General features: G+C 42.7%; 3 protein-coding genes, 1 long non-coding RNA gene and 2 other non-coding genes across 11 annotated transcripts; 4 read left to right on the top strand and 2 right to left on the bottom strand.

The window, feature by feature from the left end:
* Positions 1-985: 985 nt before the first annotated feature.
* On the top strand, positions 986-6663 carry LOC111968074 (guanine nucleotide-binding protein-like 3). Its single transcript, XM_023993609.1, has 15 exons — positions 986-1089; positions 1290-1348; positions 1677-1817; positions 1912-2028; positions 2111-2203; positions 2370-2505; positions 2617-2720; positions 2902-3052; positions 3440-3527; positions 3786-3963; positions 4070-4212; positions 4424-4560; positions 5446-5600; positions 5833-5902; positions 6180-6663. Exons 1-15 carry the CDS (start codon positions 1077-1079, stop codon positions 6278-6280), a joined length of 1686 nt encoding a protein of 561 aa, XP_023849377.1. The 5' UTR covers positions 986-1076; the 3' UTR covers positions 6281-6663.
* Positions 3592-3667, top strand: LOC111971190 (small nucleolar RNA SNORD69). Its single transcript, XR_002878240.1, has one exon. It is a non-coding gene; the product is annotated as a small nucleolar RNA SNORD69 (small nucleolar RNA).
* LOC111971183 (small nucleolar RNA SNORD19) lies at positions 5968-6043 on the top strand. Its single transcript, XR_002878239.1, has one exon. It is a non-coding gene; the product is annotated as a small nucleolar RNA SNORD19 (small nucleolar RNA).
* A 3045-nt stretch (positions 6664-9708) lies between the features above and the next one.
* Positions 9709-10270, bottom strand: LOC111968109 (uncharacterized). Its single transcript, XR_002877838.1, has 2 exons — positions 10120-10270; positions 9709-9932 (listed from the first exon to the last, which is right to left on the bottom strand). It is a non-coding gene; the product is annotated as an uncharacterized lncRNA (long non-coding RNA).
* Positions 10271-12221: 1951 nt separating this feature from the next.
* Positions 12222-13578, top strand: LOC111968101 (signal peptidase complex subunit 1). Its single transcript, XM_023993654.2, has 4 exons — positions 12222-12437; positions 12929-12988; positions 13077-13163; positions 13360-13578. Exons 1-4 carry the CDS (start codon positions 12324-12326, stop codon positions 13483-13485), a joined length of 387 nt encoding a protein of 128 aa, XP_023849422.1. The 5' UTR covers positions 12222-12323; the 3' UTR covers positions 13486-13578.
* A 108-nt stretch (positions 13579-13686) lies between these two features.
* LOC111968081 (serine/threonine-protein kinase Nek4-like) lies at positions 13687-19804 on the bottom strand. 6 transcript variants are annotated; one of them, XM_070445111.1, is made up of 17 exons: positions 19477-19804; positions 18872-19025; positions 18510-18707; positions 18267-18374; positions 18025-18179; positions 17750-17888; positions 16930-17583; positions 16769-16816; positions 16502-16642; positions 16228-16395; positions 15961-16030; positions 15418-15533; positions 15231-15322; positions 14888-15096; positions 14370-14503; positions 14198-14291; positions 13687-13992 (listed from the first exon to the last, which is right to left on the bottom strand). In XM_070445111.1, the coding sequence occupies exons 1-17, from the start codon at positions 19560-19562 to the stop codon at positions 13913-13915; spliced, it is 2646 nt and encodes an 881-aa protein (XP_070301212.1). In that variant the 5' UTR covers positions 19563-19804; the 3' UTR covers positions 13687-13912. The 6 variants fall into 6 exon arrangements, with proteins under 6 accessions (XP_070301212.1, XP_023849412.1, XP_023849388.1 ...); XM_023993644.2 differs by having other exon boundaries at positions 18872-19138; XM_023993620.1 differs by lacking the exon at positions 19477-19804 and having other exon boundaries at positions 15961-16027; positions 18872-19138.
* Between the last annotated feature and the right edge of the window lie 785 nt (positions 19805-20589).

Below are 20589 nucleotides of genomic sequence, written 5' to 3' on the forward strand. Positions count from 1 at the left end.
CTACATAATTTCATAAAATATAGGCTACATAATACAGATTGCTCACCAGCAACGATAGGCCAAGATCTGTGGACTAAAGTGAAAAGGAATTTCAGAAACTATCGGGGGAGAGTGGAACTTGATAAAAATGCTTCTTGGTTGAAAACCAGACTACTTCGGCCCTGGGGGATTTAMAGAAAGAGAAAGTAATTTAAAAATGGCCTCCTATGGGTTTGGAACCAATCACAATGCTAATATAACACAAAGCATGATGTAATTGGTAAATGAGTTGCAAAAATCTGACCAATCGGATTTGTATAGCCATTTTACAGCACAGTCAGACTGCATGAAATTTCAATATGGAGTGGCTGCGGATCCGACTTTTCTGGACCTCTATTTCGGAAGACTAAAGGTCCCRAAGCTTTTGTGGGATTCTTTACTTTACGGACAGTCTCTGGAGTAATAAATGGGGTGACGTTTAGTGTAGAGGTGGATCAGATTAGAAATAATATTTCTGGTGTTTGTGACGCCCGCCGTTTGGTGAGACGTAGACACGGTGGAAATAGTGTACCCTGTCTGTATTGTTGAACTTTGATACAGTTTCAGGTTGGGTTACATCAGCTATTCTGTGAAGGCCTTTGTTCCGAACCTGTTGCGGTGCTTTAGTTGCGAATGATTCAGACATGTTGCAGCAGTGTGTAGGAGAGAGATCCCAAGCTGCGAGAGAAGTGTGCAGGAGGGTATAGTCACAGGGAGTGTGAAGTTGGGGTAGAGAAAGCACAGTGTGTCAACTCTGGGGCCACCCATGCAGTAGGCTGAAGAGAGAGATCGCGTTTTAGTAAAGTATGACTTCTTGCGTTTATTGCAATGGTTATTAATTGTACTGCACTGATGGAACTTAAATCCTATGAAATAGATGTGGTAGTGGCACCCACCTGAATGAAGTCAAAGTGAGTCAAATACTGCTTTGGCGCCATCTGCTGGGCACAGCTGCAGATGAGCAAAGATGACCAAACCGGAAGCGGAAACGTAAAGGCTAGCTGGTGGTTCCACGTGCAGCAGAATTTTAGTCACAGTGCCAGAACCACAGTCCTGCAATGAAGCGCCCAGGTATGTGTAGCTGAAGTCTTTACATTTGGCTTGTACAGTCGTTTTTCTTTATTAATCACAAATAATATTGTCTTCAGTTGAATATATATGTGTACATTGCCAGTTAGACTGCTAACACTTAACTAATGACCCATGCTGGCTAGCATTAGCTTGCTAGCAAGCTAGCCCGAGACTTTCATGCGTGTTTCATGTTTTTCCAGGGTTAAAGAAAGCAAGTAAACGTGTGTCTTGCTCCAAACGTTACAAAATACAGAAAAAGGTATTGTGAATTGTATTATTTACTGTCAATACTTAATTATATTTAGGCTACTCCTAACTGTAGCAGTTGCTGTCATTAAGTAGCTAACTAAGTTAGCTAGCTCGGTGGGTTTAAAACCTCTCCTGCGGGGASCTCCATACGTTTCACAATTGTGTTGTAGCCCTGAACTAGCTCACCTAATTCACCTATTCAGGGGCATGATGAATAGTTGAATCAGGTATGCTGGCTAGCTCAGTATATTGTTCTAATAAGCTATGTACTGTTAATTATAAATATACTATATGCGCAATTGAAGTCTTGTCATGATTTTTCCCTCATTTGATTTTAGGTCCGGGAACACAACAGAAAACTAAAAAAAGATGCAAAGAAGAAAGGAGTAGGCAAAAAAGTGAAAAGGGATATTGGAGTTCCCAACAAAGCACCCTTCAAAGAGGATATTCTGAGGGAAGCAGAACAKAGGAGGTTAAAGGTGAGTTCATGAACTGTTTTGTGGTCCTCTCTCATATTTTAGGTGGCAAATAATTAGGCCTAGATGAAYGTGTACTCATCTCTTTCCAACCCAGCTTGAAGAAGAAAAAGAGGGGAAAAAGCTTGCCAAGCAACTACAACGGGCTCAGAAGAGGAAGAAGGAAAACGCTGCCAGTAGTGATGGAGACACSAAAGTGAAGAAAGCCAGAAAGGTATAGGAAAATGTGAAGGGCATCAAAAATCATGCACTCATGTAGCTTGACAGTATTTTAACTCCACATTTTAAYTCCATAGGAGTTACCRTCACAGGAGGACCTTGTCAAACAGATGGTGCAACAAAGTGACCCAAGGAATTCAAAGAAGCACTTTTGTTCAGAATTAAACAAGGTAGCTAAGATTATTAAATCTACATGTCTCAATTGGTATTAGGTGCCCAGGCAAGGAATGTTTAGCCCTTGTCTGGCAGAGTTGCTGTGCAAGACAGAAGCTTTAATAAAGACATGCCCTACCTGAGTGTCCCCRTGGATTAATATTCAGTCTATATTTTCTCCAGGTGATCGATGCCTCWGACGTTATAATTGAAGTCCTAGACGCAAGAGATCCCCTTGGCTGCAGGTGTCCACAGCTAGAGGAAGCTGTACTGAAGAGGAGTGGAAACAAGAAGCTACTATTCCTGTTGAACAAAATAGGTAATTATCTTAGGGATAAGTCTTTAATGTCAATTATATGTAGATGTAGTGTTATCTTTATTCAAARGGTAATTCAACTTAACCATAAAATTAATTTTCCAAATCCTGCAGATCTTGTCCCTAAAGAGAATGTGGAGAAGTGGCTGCAGTGTCTTCAGCTTGAGTTCCCAGCTGTGGCGTTCAAGGCGTCCACACAACTACAGGATAAAACAGTGGTATGGACTATGTACATGCAGTGCCTAAGTTTTTAATGGATTTAATTTCACTGACTACTTGGGGAATCCATATTGATTACCGGGTTCGGTCACAYGTGCAGAATGTAGAAAATTGGTCATTACTGTGTAGAATATTTGAATATGGATCATAAATGCTTATACATGTTTTTTTGTTAAACAGCAAGAGAAGAAGGCTAGGTTTGCAACTCTTAATGGAGTAGTAGACCAGACCAAAGGAGTGGCCTGTTATGGCAGCRGCTGTCTTCTCCAGCTCCTGGGAGACTTTGCAAATGGGACAGGGAGAGAGGGCTCAGTAAAAGTGGGCTTAGTCGGTAAGGAAGCTACTCCCCTCACCATTATTTAGACATAAACTGCATCTCCTCTCGTAATTAGTATGGCTCTCAAGTGGTGGTATTAAAGTGTTGTGCTTACGAAATTATGATGCTTTGTGTGAACTACTGATGTCTGTGACGACTACTACAACGCTGATCTCATCCATAGCGATCGCAGTGTCCTGTTGTGTACCCTATGTCATATTTCGTCTGATCTGTCTTGTGTTCGTTTATTTTATCCAATTATATTATCGTACTGTATGCACACATTAGCCTGTCTTATCTGTTATATKACAACAAGATTATTAATCTTTAAGGGTTTATCCTGAATAGTATAAATGCACGTTGTCTTTTACTTGAACCACTTATGCCCTCCGGTGTCCTCAGGGTTCCCCAACGTGGGGAAGAGCAGTCTGATCAACAGYCTGAAAGGGATGAGGGCCTGTAATGCAGGAGTCCAGAGAGGGATCACCAGGTGAGTGAAGCTGAACCATTCATGATAGTGATGGAGTCCATTCTATTCGTAGATGGCGAGGAATTGTATGAAGCATGATGAAGTTGAAGATCTGACAAAACAATGGAGTCTATATTCAATCCAACACTGMGCTTCATACACCYCATCGAGGTCTTACCAATTAGGGCAGAACAGTCCAAAACCCTTGGTCATGTCTGTTTACCTGWATTTGCTCAAATGCACAAATGCCACTTGTAGCTTACCATCTGACTCTTGCAGGTGCTTCCAAGATGTCCACATCTCTAAAAATGTGAAGATGATTGACAGCCCAGGGGTAGTGGCGGCCCAGTCTAACACAAAAGCTGCCATGGCGCTGAGGAGTCTTCAGGTGGAGGACAAGCAGGAGACTGTTCTAGAGGCCGTCAGGACCCTGCTCAAACAGTGCAACAAGCAACAGGTGAAACTGAGATCACTGGTGTGAGGAAATGTTTACTGCCAAGTTTGAGATCAAGCCCTAGGTCTGCTGAGCCTACTAATAGTTAATCCTGGACTTTGTGTTTCAGGTAATGCTTCAGTACAATGTTCCAGACTTCAGAAACTCGTTGGAGTTTTTATCCTTTTTTGCCAAGAAACGTGGATTTCTGCAGAAGGGTGGAGTCCCTAACACAGAGCTGGCTGCCTCTACCTTCCTCAGTGATTGGACAGGGTGAGTGTTGTCATCGTCGTGATTTGTCACCAATCAAATTTAAAGTAAGTTGAGGCTAGCATGGAAATGAGGATAATTAACGCAATTCTTGAGTTCGRGTGAAGACTTCTAATCCAACTCTGATCCCTCTGCTGAGCCAGACTGAGTACTTCGTCTGGAAACTAGAATGAAAGGTATTTTTTGTAAATAGTTAAAATGTTTATCTTTTCAGGGCAAAGCTGAGTTATCACTGCAAAGCCCCTGAGAAGCCAARCCTTCCCCCATACCTCTCAGAAGACATTGTAACAGAGATGCAGAAGGGCTGGGACTTGGACAAGCTGAGGAAGAACAACGAGGAGACTCTAAGAAGTGTGTTCATTTAGTATTTCTCGTTTTACATTTCAGTCATTTAGCAGACGCTCTTCATCTARTCGGCTCGGGGATTTGAACCAGCGACCTTTCGGTTAGTGGCCCAACACTCAACTGCCAGGTTACCTTCCGCCCAGTAATGAATGAGTTTGTTGATATACMCCAGTGTTTCCCAACTCCGATCCTCGAGTACCCCCACCAGCATACCTTTTTGTTGTAGCCCTGGACAAAAACACCTCATTCTATTTGTCAAGGGTTTGATGATTAGTTGACATGTAGAATCAGGTGGGCTTGTCCAGGGCCACAACAAAAATATGTACTGGTGGGTGTACTGGAGGACCAGAGTTGGAAAACTGATGTACACTGAGGTTACAAAACATTACAAACACCTGCTCTTTCTATGACAGACTGACCAGGTGAAAGTTATGATCCATTATTGATGTCACTTGTTAAATCCACTTCAGTTGGTGTAGATGAAGGGAAGGCGACAAGTTAAATAATGATGTTTACACCTTGAGACAATTGAGACATGGTTTGCCATTGAGGTTGAATGGGCAATACAAAATTTAAATGCTTTTGAGTGGGGAATGATAGGTGCCAAGTGCCCTGGTTTGAGTGTCAACTGCAAAGCTGCTGGGTTTGTCACGCTCAAGTTTCCTGTGTGTATCAAGAATGGTCCACCAGCCAACTTGACACAGTGGTGGGAAGCATTGGCAGTCAACATGGGCTAGCATCCCTGTGGACTGCTTTCAACAACTTGTAGAGTCCATGCCCTGACAAATTGAGGCTGTTCTGAGTGGAAATGGGTGCAACTCAATATTAGGAAGGTGTTCCTAATGTTTTGTGCAGTAAGTGTATGTGATGACTGACCAACTCTCCTCCTAGGTGTAAAGTTCCCAAACCAGGCCAGCAGCATCGTCCTCCTTTCTAAAGGCCCCACTGCCGGAGTGCTGAGTGACAGTGACGTGGTTGAGGACAAACCTGCTCAAGGGCCCACTGARGAAGAGGAGGAGATGGAGGGTAGCTGTGCGAACCAAGAGGTAGCTGAAAATCTTTACACTTCTTATTTCTCACCTGATAAATCAGATTAAAGTAGGATCAGTCTGTTCTAGCATGGACTGAATTAATGAAGACATCTAATCCAACTCTGATTGCCTTGTCTGGAATTTACAATCAATGTATAAAATGTCTAAACTATTCTTTTCRGGGCAGATCTGAGCTATTACTGCAGAGAAATAAAGGCCTTTGTAATGGAATATCTCTTAATTTCAGGATGATGGGGTTGAAGAGGTGTCTGATGCAGATGAAACGGATGAACCACAGATAAAGACACCAGTCACAAGTAAATCAATATTAGAGACCAGCTTCATCCCTGTTATGTTCCTTATTGATATAGGATCGGTCTGTGTRGAAATGAGGACAATAAAGCAAGTCTGACTTTAAGTGAAGACTTCTAATCCAACTCTGATCCCACTGCTGAGCCAGACTGAGAACCTTGCTTGGAATCTAGAATTAAATGGATGTATTTAATTTTTTCCCTCAGGGAATAGCTTAATTCCTGTTACATTCCCAAACAAGTCTGTCAACATCACTTAACTAATGATTTCTCCTTTTTGCAGAAGAACCAGCCAAAGTGAGGTTCCAGGTTCCTGTCCCAGTCAACGTTCTCTCCTCAGTCCAGACAGATGATGCCTATGACTTCAACACAGATTTTAAATGAACATCTATGACCTTCTGGCTGCGTTTGACAGGCAGCCCAATTCTGGTTAGTTTTTTCACTAATTGGTCTTTAAACCAATCAGATCAGCTCTGAGAAAAATTTGATGTGATCAGTCAAAATAACAATTGGTGGAAAGAATATTAGTTGGGCTGCCTGTGTAAACGCAGCCTTTGTTTTTCAACTCTCATATCTTAACCTTACTAGCTGTACTGGCACCATCTGAAGTTACTGTTTGAAGGCCTGTGTGTGTGGATGTAACCTGTAACAATGTTTTGCCTTTTGCGTAAAGGTCCAGCGGTAAATTGTTTAAGATCTGTCCATGGTCATTGTGAATTATTGTATATAGCCTGAACACAAATAAATTGATCCATATTTTGGCTCAAGTTGTGCTTTCTCATTCCAGTTAAAATGGTGATGAACACAACAGCTCAACCCCACATAGGATGTTCAATTTTAGTTTGCCATGGTGTTAGGTTGCCTTATCAGGACCAAGACTCAATGTGGTTGACTGTTTTAGTAAGCTGCTTTTACAAAAGGATGACAATTTGAAAATGTACATTGGTTAGATTAATCCTTTTGTACAAAGTAAAGAAATGGYGTAACTTAACACCATGTTTAATACTTTGTGGATTGTGTAAATAAGCTACTTGACAATTATCAAATTCATAACCATTTCAGCTGTTGCATATGTATTCACACTAGTGGTTTGKGTGTATGACATCCATCCTTAGCACAAAAGGCATGACACTGCAAAATGCAATCAAGATAAAGGATAGTAGGCTTGTGTAAAGTTGTGGTAGTGATCCTGATACACAAATTACTTATTTTTATTTAACCMGGTAGGCTAGTTGAGAACAAGTTCTCTTTTACAACTGYGACCTGKCCAAGATAAGGCCTAGCAGTGTGACACACACAGTTACACATGGAATAAGCAAACGTGCAGTCAACACAATAGAAAAGTATATACAGTGTGTGCAAATGAAGTAAGATTATCGAGGTAAGGCAACAAATAGGCCGTAGTGGCGAAATAATTACAGTTTAGCAAGTAAACACGATGTGTAGAAGATGAATGTGCAAGTAGAGATACTGGGGTGCGAAGGGGGGGGATATATATACATCAAATAATATGGGGATGAGGTAGTTGGATGGGCTATGTACAGGTGCAATGATCTGTAAACTGCTCTGATTGCTGATGCTTAAAGTTAGTGAGGGAGATATGAGTCTCCAGCTTCAGTGATTTTTGCAATTCGTTCCAGTCATTGGCAGCAGAGAATGGAAGGAAAGGAGGAATTGGCTTTCGGGGTGACCAGTGAAATATACCTGCTGGAGCGCGTGCTACGGGTGGGTGCTGCTATGGTGACCAGTGAGCTGAGATAAGGCGGGGCTTTACCTAGCAAAGACTTATAGATGACCTGGGGCCAGTGGGTTTGGCGACGAATATGAAGCGAGGGCCAGCCAACGAGAGCATACAGGTCGCAGTGGTGGGTAGTATATGGGGCTTTGGTGACGAAACAGATGGCACTGTGATAGACTGCATCCAATTTGCTGAGTAGAGTGTTTTGTAAATGACATTGCCAAATTCAAGGATCGGTAGAATAGTCAGTTTTACGAGGATATGTTTGGCAGCATGAGTGAAGGAGGCTTTGTTGCGAAATAGGAAGCCGATTCTAGATTTCATTTTGGATTGGAGATGCTTAATATGAGTCTGGAAGGAGAGTTTACAGTCTAACCAGACACCTAGGTATTTGTAGTTGTCCACATATTCTAAGTCAGAACCGTCCAGAGTAGTGATGCTGGGCGGGCAGTGATTGGTTGAAGAGCATGCATTTAGTTTTACTTGCATTTAAGAGCAGTTGGATGCCACAGAAGGAGAGTTGAATGGCATTGAAGTTCGTCTGGAGGTTAGTTTACACAGTGTCCAAAGAAGGGCCAGAAGTATACAGAATGGTGTCGTCTGGATAGAGGTGGATCAGAGAATCACCAGCCGCAAGAGCGACATTGATGTATACAGAGAAGATAGTCGGCCCGAGAATTGAACCCTGTGGCACCCCCATAGAGACAGCCTTTTAAAGGATAAGGAGTTAAAGTGCAAGACAACCGGCAGTAACAAAACATTGATCCTTGTTCTAACAGCATCAAAGTGAATGTCTAAGGAAAATGGTGATCTTGGCAAATTGTCACAGGGGACAGTTCCTGAACACTACTTCATGTTATAGATATACATTATCTTTTCTCATGTGAAGCTAAGCCCAGAACCATGGGTGCATCTCAACAGTCTTAAGTAGCTGCATCTGCATTGATGTGAAAATATAAGACAGAAGGAAGGTTACTAGACTATTGAGATGTAGCCCAATGGACTAAAGGAGCCTAGCAATCCTTATAGTCCAAGGACCTTACATGTTCTGTTTAGAGAGCAGATTGGCTTGGCAGCCAAAACATTCAAATACTCAATCTAAACGTAAATAGATTATATATTGCGGTACAGTTCTAGAAACATTATGCCCTCTACTTTCAGATCACATCAAACTAATTTCATAAATGCAGAATATACACACTGTTTAACTGGTTTTAACACAGTTGCTGGCTACAGTATCTTTCTKTGACAGTGTTAACACCTTTGTGGCATCCGTTTACACACAGGTGTTCGGAGACGCAGATAGCTAATTAGCACAGGTAGGTAGTCGAATCTGTCTTCAGTCTGTTTTCCGTAAACAAGCRCTGTAACATGGATATGGCCGTGTGGGAACGCTAACCCTATAAAGGTGTGTAGTAATTTAACCTTTGTTTTCTGAAAATGATTTCTTGCTGATATGAAAGATACGTTCCTTATGTTTCCAAAACCGTACCACAAGCGATGCGTGTTCAAGTTCTGACCGAGCGTTGGGACTTTTGAGAAAAACCCCTGGTCAGAACATACTATCGGCAATAGGTGCGAAGGTAGCTAGCTTTTATGAATGGGGTAATTTAAATGTATGTTATGTATGACATTCATTTCTCTGCAACATCCWCTTACACCATATGGAACATGCCCTGTCTCTGCCTGAGATAAACAACACCATCGTGGTATCACGTTAGGTGTATGTTAGGGTTCCTGAGAAGTCACTGGAGGACGGGCAGATGAGCTGTTGTCTGGTCACATCCCTGCTTTAGTCTACTTGTCCCCTGTATGTTTTTGAACTGGGTGGAATTTACCCGTGGGATGTTGAATATACCACTTGTCCSAGACTTCTGTGAATGAAGAGGTCCTGAACCATGGTTTGTAATGTTTGTTGCAATGGAGGAGTTTGGCAGCTTTCACAAACTGGGGAGAGTAGCGGTTTCCAGCACCAGTAGCCCCAGAAAATAGAGGAATACTGAATATTTCTATGCAAACAAAGACCAACAGCTTGCTAGTTTAGAGGAGAATAAACTGTACAGGGCAATGATGATACTCTAACTATAACCTTTATTTGTACTTTTCCATACAACATTACACCACTAAGTGTGCCAGGGCTGTCTGCAGCTCATCGTTAGGGAAACATGGACAGACCATAGTAGTACAGTTCTTACCTGATGTGCCACATGGGGTCGATGCTAGAGTGGTGTTTCTAGAAGACAATTAGCAGGGGAGGTGTGGTGATACTCTGCCAGAGTCTTACTGTACAAGTCTTCCCTGACAAAAAAATGTATACAATTAAAGCAAATGAAAACTCAAAGGGAATGCTTTTCAATTGTCTACAGTGAATGTCTATTTGGATTGATTTAATTGATATACCGTGTAGATATTTTATTTCAAAATAATCTCTGGAGTGCTGAGGGAATTATGCCCCTGAGGCTGTCTGGCTCTGCTGGTGACTTACTGTGCATTGAGCTCCATCCAGTGTTCCAGTTGGCTGGTGATGTTGTGATGCTTCGACTCCGTCAGGTTGGCCACGATCAMCCCAGGATTAAAGGAACACGTGTTGGCACTCATGCCCAGCTTCTCGATGGCCTTCTTTTTAAAAGCCAATATAGTTGTTCTAAAGGAATACATACTTAAGATAATTAAAACGTTGACATTTGTTATGGTATCAAGTACAAATATGAAGGGGGGAAAATGCTTTCATACCATTATGTAAAATAAGACCCCTTCTGTTCATTCATTTATTATATTGAGGTTTTATTTCCTTTGTGTGTCATTGTAGAGTCCACAGCTTGTGTTGTGTACTTGGTTCCCAGCTCCTCCAACGATGTCCTTTGTGGATGYAGAATCACTGTCATCTGACAACGCAGCTGCATGCCGACTTTAGGCTTGTGTCAAAAAGCTCTTGGATGTCCCCTGCAAATATATCATATTCATATGTCTAGTATTCATTCAAATCAAAAGTTTATTGGTTGCATACACAGATTTTCAGGTGCAGAGAAATGCTTATGTTACTAGCACCAACAGTGCAGTAGAATGTCACTCAAATATAATAGAAATACCTGGAGACCAAGGGATGGCCCCCACTGTGTGTCGCCAGGTTTATGAAGGGGGTTTGTCGCCTGCGTCCAGCTAGGACCCGCTCAATGGCGAGCTGGGATTCGAACCGTTGGGAGTCTGCCTCCCCGAAACACCTCTCTATGAAGGTGGTTTTCTTAGTAGCGATTACTTCCATGAAGAGGGTGGGTGAGCTCCATGCTTTATCGGTAAGTTCTGAGTGCTACCGGATGRACCCCGGTGGGAGGAGTATATCGCTCCGCCCCAACCCTTCATTCCTCCCGAAGGTTTTGTCAGAYAGGCATGTGAACATCCCTTTTATCCTGTCTGCTTACGACCCCCCGGCAGTGGCAGGGGAGTCTGGGCCTCCCTCCGACATGCTGTGTCCTGTGCGGACACTGGCCACCTATTTGGAGTGGACACGGTCAGTGAGAACAACAGACCGGATTTTTGTCTGCTATGGTGAGAGAGTCCTGGGGGATGGGCTATCAAGCAGAGGCTCTCTCACTGGATCGTGGACACAAATACAACAGCATACCGCCTGGCTGGCAGGCCAGTGCTGGGATCTGTGATGGCACATTCAACATGTGTGGCTGCGTCCTGGGCTCTACTGAGAGGAGTGCCCCTCGCTGATATCTGTGCTACGGCCCGCTGGGCTTCCTCTTGCACCTTTGCTAGGTACTATCGGGTAATGCGGCACCTCCCTCTGTGGTTGGTTGGCTGGCCAGGTCCCTCTAGCATTGACTAAATCTGGTACGGGTATACCAATATATTGGAGTGATCCAATAAAGTGAAACATAACGAAGGTAACGAAACACACTCCAATCCTCTACGGTGCCAGAGGCGCCTCAAAAATGATGTAGAGAACATGTGTCGCGGCCATGGGGTCTATATATAGGGGTGGAACCCAGCCTGTGACACAGGAGTGAATCGGTAAATCCTCACTTTGGATGTGGAGTGATACCAATATATTGGAGTGATCATATAGCTCACATAATCGTGGTTACATRCTTAACCTTCGCTCTCCTTTGTTATCTTGCACAGAATGTACAAATGAAGCAAAATGTTATAATGATCCATACARAAAACGAAGTACTTTGATTTATATAGTGATTTAACCACTGTCCCACAAATAAGCACAATAACAAACCCGATGGTTACGCTATGATTTCTAAACCAAATCAAATCGTTTCTTATTAAAACAACATATACATACAATCTGGGGTAAAGGAAAGCGTGAGTATATGTTCTGTAACGTTTAACAATGACAAAAACACACAAAAGCAATTCAAATCAAAAGCGAAGTGCCAACTCAACATCAACAAGTATGTCGCCTGTTAACTTGAATGGCCATAGTTGCCTACATATTTGCCTGTATTTAAATCGCAAAGTCTACTGTAGGATAATCATAAATTACAATGGAGTTCACTACCACAACATCACTTTGAATTGTATAAGTATTTATTTAGATATTTTTAAGTCGTTGAAGGGGTGGGAACTTAATTAGAGGACGAGAAGTAGTAACGTTGTGTAGCTGCACAAGCCTCGCGCAGATTTGATGCGCTTGAATGCATCAACAGTCTGGGTTCCTTCGAAATACTACGTATGCTTTTTGAAACCGGAAGTCTAACCAGACAAATTGAAGAATTTTTCTTCTTTCATCTGATTATCCAATATAGCAAGATGTTGTCAATATTCAACTCCATTCCAACACACATGGTAAGAGTTTGAATTATTAGTGAACTCGCCGACTGTTACAAATAGATACCAATTTAAAAACGTTAGCCTGTTGCTACAAATATCAAGGTAACGTAGCTAGCTAACTTGCCAAGTGGTAATTGGCAACTAGCTAGCGAGCTACTACACAAGTTAGTTAGACCGATTCAGTAATCATATTGAACATGGTTAAGACTAACGTTATGATAATTAGCTAGCTCTTCATCACAACCATCAATCCATTTCATATGAATTGTTTGGATGCTAGCCAGCTAGATGCCCATATGGCACGTCTATGAACCTGTCGTAACCAAATGTATAAATGCATCCTCAATAACAAAGCTTAGATATAATATTCACAACCCTCTTTAAGTCACCACTTCGGATGAACCTTCCTGATTTGTTTTGATTATTGACACTTCAGATATTAGTTTTCCAGTTGTGATCAACCATCTACCAGTCCTTCCTCAAAAATAAAACTTGTGATGTTATAGGATTATAAAGGACAGAAACTGGCGGAGCAGATCTTCCAAGGAATCATACTTGTCTCAGCGGTGAGTGGCCTGTCAAACATAASTAATAAAATTGACTTTTCATATGTGTTGTTTTTACACAAGGCTAACCCCTTGTATTACCTTCCAGGTGATTGGATTTGCTTACGGCCTCATCATTGAACAGTTTGGGTGGACTGTGTACATAGTGTTAGGAGGTTTCGCTGTGTCTTGTTTGGTGAGTTAAGTTTCATTCCAACCTCCTTGTATATGTTTATTTGACATTCTTTCAGTTGTGCCAAGCAGAAAATGTTGCACTTGTGCAARTAGTGCACCCACAGACCCACGTTGACTTCAATCTGCTTTTACGGGACCCAAACTAGCTTCTGATTTACATCTCACAATCTCTCCCTCACCACCACCTTCTGTCTCAGCTGACCCTGCCCCCCTGGCCCATGTACAGACAGAACCCCCTCTCCTGGCAGCCAGCCCTACCAGAGACTACGGGAGAAACCCAGCAAAAGCCTCAGGAGAATCTGAAGAAGAAGAAGCACAAGTAGCTCATGAATGTTTGTACCAGTTTGCCCAAGACACGTTTTGTAACTGAAACTGTTTGTCTGTACAATAAATACTTGTTTGAAGGACCAAGGGAAGGAAGTTTAAAGGAAGCCTTTGTTAACAGTGAATTTTCCATCAGTGGTGRAATGTCTCATGTCAAACTAATTTCTGCTACTGTGGCTACTTTGTCGATTTCACACATGTTGATTTTGTCCCAACTGTTTAATCATGTGGATAAATCAAAACAAACTATTTTCACATTATAAAGTCAGAGGGGTTGGAAATATCTACACTACTTCTACATCCTGCAACTTATATTATACAATCAGCAAATTAAGGATTTCCTATGTAGTATTTATAGGTACATCTCGTTTCACTAGTTTGCATTTGAAATATTAACTCATTTTATTAGTATTTTGCTACAATAATCTACCTGACAGGTGGACACAGTAACAGAAGAYTCAAATTCATTGCATATTGTAACCTGTATGGATAATTAGAAGACACCGCTGTGTGTGAAGAAAGAAAAGAAAACAGATTACAACCATGTCTAGCTAAAAAGGACTATCATGGATGCCATGTATTTTCTAAATTTGCTCTTAAAGTGAGGTATAAAAATAGTCTACATGTACATAGAAATGGAGATATGATTGTCTATACAAAAAGTATTACATTGCTTGTGTGTAAATGCATTTTTCATTAGGTGATTCTAACCCTTGAAAGAAACGTCCTCAAAGAATTTTAGCTGCCGCACCATCAAAGCATATGACTGGTACTTGTCCTCTCCCATCTGCCTCCGAAGACACAGCTGTGTGCGAAGAAAAAGAAAAATTACAACCATGCCTAGCTAAAAAGGACTATCATGGATGCCATTTTCAATCCTAACCTCTCGTTTGTCCTCGTCATCGTCCTCCATTATGTCCAGGACTCTGTCCAACAGCTTCACCCCAAGTCCCTTCACCACATCTCTTTTCAGGTGCTCAATGGCTCTGCGGATCTTTGCCGGTCCAGATGTGGTGCCTTGTAAGAGGTGGGTTGAATACAAAAAACATAMGTTTCAAAGAAATCCATTTATTCCTCCATAAGAAATAAATTGATTTCTCACTGATAAGCCAGATCATRTCGACAGCAATTTTGCATTGAAACATGCAAGTATGTAGACACCAGATAGAATCTACTAGGGCAGAGTTTCCCAAACTCGGTCCTGGGTGTACTTTTTTTATTCTCCAAAAGCACTACACAGCTGATTTCAATAACCAACTCATCATCAACCTTTGACTATTTGAACTAGCTGTGTAGTGCTAGGGCAAAAAAACAAAATGTGCATCCAGGGAGGCCGCGGGACTGAGTTTGGGCAACCCTTTGCTAGGGAAACTCAGAGAGACTGTTTTGGCTGAGACTTACCGGTGGATAATTCACTGAAGTGGAACTCCTGCTCCTCTCTAGCTTTCCCATGCAGCATCAGGGTGTCCCTATACTTCCTGTTCAGCTTAAACTCAGCTAGTGGAGTAGATCTAACACMATCCAGCTCACAAACAGTATCTCTGCTATCCATTCGCAATGTCTGGGTCATCATCTGAACCAGGTCCTGCATATCACTGGATTCACTCTTTCTGCAATGTAAAAAGAGAAGAAAATAACAATGTGTCAGATTTAAATGTGAACATTACCAGCAATACAAAGGGGGTAATGTGCTTCTATGGGTGTGGTGTGGCACTGCTCCCAAAGAGCCACAAATTGCTTTTACCCCTCTTTGCAGTCCCCCTCTGAGTGATCTGTTGAGCTGGTGGAGGAACTGCATTCGTCCTCGTCTGATGGGCGCCCCAAAAACCTGTCCTGCTACAGGAACACACACCACTGTTATAGACTGAAGCCATATTTTGAACTTTTAGCTTACTGAAACAGTAAGACAATGGAGATGAACCTATATTTACCTGGTTGGTTTCCTTTCCCATTTCAGATACAGAGCGAGTGACAGTGGAGTTCTGGGACTCTGGCTGCTTATGTAAAGAGGCAACATCATAAGACGCCCTTCTTTCTGCATTGACAACTGTGGGAAAGAAGAATACTACAGTGAGCAATAGTAAGCAGAGCTACCGCTTTATTGTTCAAATAGGCAGACTATACTAGACAAAATGTCCCTTGCTAATTCCTTCTGGTCCCATGGTCATATGAAATATTGACAACAGAGGTCGGAGGAGTAGCCTGGCGGTTAGGAGCATTAGGCCAGTAAACGGAAGGTTGCTGGATTCAATCCCCGAGCCGACAACGTACAAATATGTCGTTCTGCCCTTGAGCAAGGCAATTAACCCTAATTGCTCAAGAATCRATGTCAATAATGGCTGATCCCCTGGCTGTGACCACACTCGGAGGGTGTCTCAGGGGAGTAGGATGTGCAAAAAAAATTATTCACAACTCACACTTGTACATACAGTGAAACAGGACTATATAAGTGCCCCCTAATTATTATTATTTACTTGGTTGGCTGGGGTTCTGCTGGGACTGCCTCAGTCTTCTCCTCTCCCTGGCTGTCAGAGGACGCTCCTGCTAGCAGTAGAGATGTTATTAACGTTACCTGCCTATGTAACTACTGTGTAAATACATAGTATTAGGGGCACTTGTGAGTGGGACCAACACAACACAAAATACACTTCTTTACAATATACATTCCAGACCTCAAGACAGTTTTTTTGTGTGCAGTAACACTAATCTACCTTGTTAATTGTTTAATCTATTTAGCTCACCTGTGGCAGTGGAGTGTTGCCRTCCTTGGAGGAGCTAATGGTTGTGAAGGAAGTTGTTGCGGTGGCCCTCTTCTTATCTGTGTTCGTCCTGCTTCTCTTATTCACCTCCACTACCAGTGCATTAACAGGAGGAGGCGGTAGAGGTCTAGGAGCTGCTAATTTATTCCACTGTAGAAGAACAAGCAAGGGATGAGGAGCCTTTTGTTATAAAGTTATAAAGTATAAAGTTTGATAGCCCAAAGCCATGATAAAAAGTTCCTGACASTGTCCTCACCTTGTCCTGATCACTCTGTATCCGCCCCCTGTCCCTTTGTCTACGTTGGCAGGAGACAGAGGGTTCAGAGGAGGAGGGGGTACACAGAGGGGGCGTGTCCTGCTCTGGGACTTGGGGGAGGGGCTCCACATGACAGGGTGCCTGCATACACCAATAAAACATAAACCAGTGTCAATGACCTCTAAAATATTGTGATATCTCAATAATATCTGGAGTCTGGTAGAGTAGACTATGCATGATCAAACACAGGTAAAATCATGTTCTTACCACAGGAGGAAGGGGCTCTAAGAGCTTTTCTGTGGATACCAAGCTCTCCTTTAAAGACAATAACGCAGAGAGGCTTACTCTCATTCACCAAATTTATACCGTATGTGCACTGTGTGCAGCACATGATAGTATCATTCCCCATCCACAAGCCAGGCACTTACTTTGACAACGGCAGTATGTTTGTGTGCAGGAACTTCCTTGAGAAGATTCCTGGTGTCATCCTTCTTCTCTATATTTACTTCAAAGGTCTGTCCAGTGGATTCCACTTTGAGTTGTCCTGCAGACCTTAACTCAGACAAACTGGTAGAAACACCCAGACATATACTATGTCCAGTAGCTTGGCTCTCAATGACCACATCCTTGAGTAGCTCCATTGTGTCATCTTTATCATCCGTGTTCACAGTTTTCTCTACAGAGGTTCTGACTCTGTCTCTGGTCTTTGGGGCGCCCTGCATTACAGGTCCATTGGTGGTCTTGCTCTCCTCTTCCCTGGTACTGACACTTGATAGCAGCCTGTGCAGAGGCAGGGGGGGATCCGGATTCCCTCCACTCTGCTCCTCCACAGACCTCTGACAAAGAGCTTCATTATCTGCCCTGGCGTTGGACACGGTCTGGGGAGGATCCCCTCTCTGGGCGTTTGTCTCCTCTTCCTGTGTCTGGAGATCAATGTCAATGTTACTGATGGTTGCCAAAGACACACCAGTGGTGTTGAGAATGTCTTGTGTAGGGGATTTGGTTGTTAGATGTGTCTGGGGTGGGGTGTCCTGTGTGATTCCATTGCGTCCTTTGTGCTCCTGTGTGTTGATCTCTTCCTTCTATGAATGATAACAAAAAAACAGAACAAACACACCGCAATTAAAAAAATCKAGACACTCGTGGGACTTGATGAGCATCGTTTTTACTTCATGGCCGCTCTCTATAAAAAAATATATAGATGTTATCCACTGTATTTTAGTGCTGTTCTGTTAGCTGTTAACTCACCCTTTTCCCTCTGGTGTTTGGGTCTGGCTGGGGACATTGAGGGGGGCGCTCAGGCCTTGGCTGAGATGAAACCACAGATGCTGCACTATTGGGTCTGCGACTGCCACCAACCGCTTTCTTTCTGGACTTGGCAGTTTTCCTGGAGTGAATCAAACAAACAAGGCATCCAAGATGAGATCAATCCAACAAACTTAATTTACTAACTCTTGGTTCAACATACATAGATGAGAGAGAGAGAGTACTAGCCAGGTACTACAACAGATGATGCCACCTACTCTTTGGTGGCCTCTAAAAACATGGCGATTTGTCGTTTGATGTAGGGCTGACGTAGGATGAGTTTGACATCAGGTCTGTCCTCTGGTCTCTTACACAGCATGCTCTTTATCAGAGCTCCCAGCTGAGGGTCATACTTACTCGGCATCTGAGGCAGCTGGAAAGACATAGATCAATTAATCTAGTAGCAGACAAATAATCTGTCATCGTGACTAATAATTTGGGCAAGATGTAAGGGACTGACCTTTCCCTCTACAATGCGGTAAACGAGTGAGTTCATGTCCTTGGCATTGAAGGCATGTTTCAGGGTGGACATCTCGTACACACAGCAGCCCAGCGCCCACACGTCAGACTGGGAATAAAAGGAGGGTTGAGTTAGCCTAGTGCACACAACAGCATCTACCTCCTCAGATTCCTTCTGGCTCAACATAACTGGTGCTTCAACAGTGATGATCTCAAGCATGGATCTACTGTATACACACAGTACCTTGTGGTTGTAGGGTTTGTTGGAAAACAGCTCCGGGCTCATGTAGTACGGTGTTCCTATTAGAGTGCTGGCCATGTCGTTCTGATTCTCCAGAACCCGGGCGATGCCAAGGTCTCCTACTTTAATGATGTTAGACTTGGTCAGGAAGATATTCTGGGTCTTTAGGTCCCGGTGCAAGATATGCTCCTCATGTAGATACTACAATTCAACAGAGAACATGGTGTTGTCACTGTAACTCTCCTGTAATTAAGCCTCGGCCTCTGCCAAAGGTAATGGCTGGGGGCAGAGCAGATGTTGCAGCATATCAATCAATCTGTATATAATATCTCAGCTATGATTTGATTAAATGCACTTTAATGTACCTGGAGGGCCATAGCTATCTGGACGAACCACTCCACCACCTGCCTTTCAGGCAGGAGTTCCCCCTTCTGTTGCTTGAGTCTATGGTAGAGGTCGCCTCCCTCGCAGAAGCCCATGGCGATGTAGAGTTGGCAGTCTTCTCCTTCCCACGACTCCCTGTAAGTCACGATGTTTGGGTGTCGTAGTCGCGAGAGAAGCTGAGCCTCCTGTTCCGCGGCTCGCCGCTCACGTTTCGAGGACGTGGTCAAGTTCAACTTCTTTATGACATACTAAACAAATTTAAGAAAAGGGCTCGACACGTGCTGCACTCTGCGAACATTCTGTCTAGATGCATTAGTGGCGAACATTCTGCCTAGACAGTTTTGTCACAAATGCGTCTAGACAGAATGTTCACCACAAATGCCGCAGTTATTTATTTCTAATTGGCAAACATTATTTGTAGATCCCTTAGTATTGGCACTATCAAAGTTGGTTGGTTAGCTTAGCTAGCTACTTGCTAACTTGTAATGTCTAAGATTCATGAAAGGGGAGAAATGTATCAGAGTCGACCAAACAAAGCTATTATAACATTATTGAAACCCAGTTTTGAAGTGGATTGTTGTATTACCTGTTTACGGTCTGTTTGTGTTTCACCAGATTCACCTCTCCATAACTCCCCTTTCCAACAACTCTGATGAACATGTAATTATTCATGACTTCAAATCGTCCAATCTTTGTAAATATTACCCCGAATTCAAAGGGTATAATCTAACTACGTAATTGAAGAAAACCTGTGAATATCTCCCATTTTCTGGACATAATAAATCCAGATATCTAACTTACTTAGCGCAGGCTAATGTACCAACAGGACGATTGTCAAAACAGGAAATCATCAGTAGCTTTTCCGTCACTAGGCAACTGGTACATCAACGTCGACGTTTGTTTGACGGGTGTACCACAGATAGAACAATGATACAGATWTTTCACTGGATGTATAAATATGAAGCATCCGTTTGGCGTTTCCACTCACTACCAAATATGGTAGTGAGAGGAAGCCCACTGGCGGGTAGTGGGAGAAGATGGAACGAGATGGATTTTGGCCTACATTCTGCAAATTTTCTCATCGATGAAACATTTGATCTCAATACACTTTTCTACTCCCAAAACGACACTATGTTATGAACTGAGTGGACTACGTTTTGTAGACTTTAGCCTTTACCAACGGTTTTACAAATCGTGTTGTTTAGGAGTGCAAAGTCGAATGAAGTTATTGCATACGCGCATTTCACAGAGTAGGCGTTCCCTAACAGAAATATGCAGATGTGAGCTAGAACGGGCCAATGGGATCTCGCTAGCTCGTGCTTGGCTTCCCACCTTGCATGTTCTGCCCACTATGACTCTTCTGTTCCCATTGGAAATGACAGGCTGCGGTCTATCTTGGTTTAGTTGGTTTAGTTATAAAAAATCCCATATACGACTAGGGTCGAAAATGTGGTGGCAGTTGTTGTATGGAAGTGTTCCCCGGATATTGCACAACGTTTTTTGTGTGCATCTACCTTTCACACATTCTTTTATAGCTCAATGCTGTCTGCCTTTCACACATCACTGATTTATATTGCACYTGCATCGATATTCAGAAAATGCTTAATTACAAATAGTATTGTTTATAGTCATGCTCCCAACCTGTATCCAGTAGCCTATATCGAGTCCCTATAATGTCATGCATAAAGTCTCATGAATG

This window comes from Salvelinus sp. IW2-2015, linkage group LG1 (assembly GCF_002910315.2).
Source record: "Salvelinus sp. IW2-2015 linkage group LG1, ASM291031v2, whole genome shotgun sequence".
Taxonomy (NCBI): Eukaryota; Metazoa; Chordata; class Actinopteri; order Salmoniformes; family Salmonidae; genus Salvelinus; species Salvelinus sp. IW2-2015.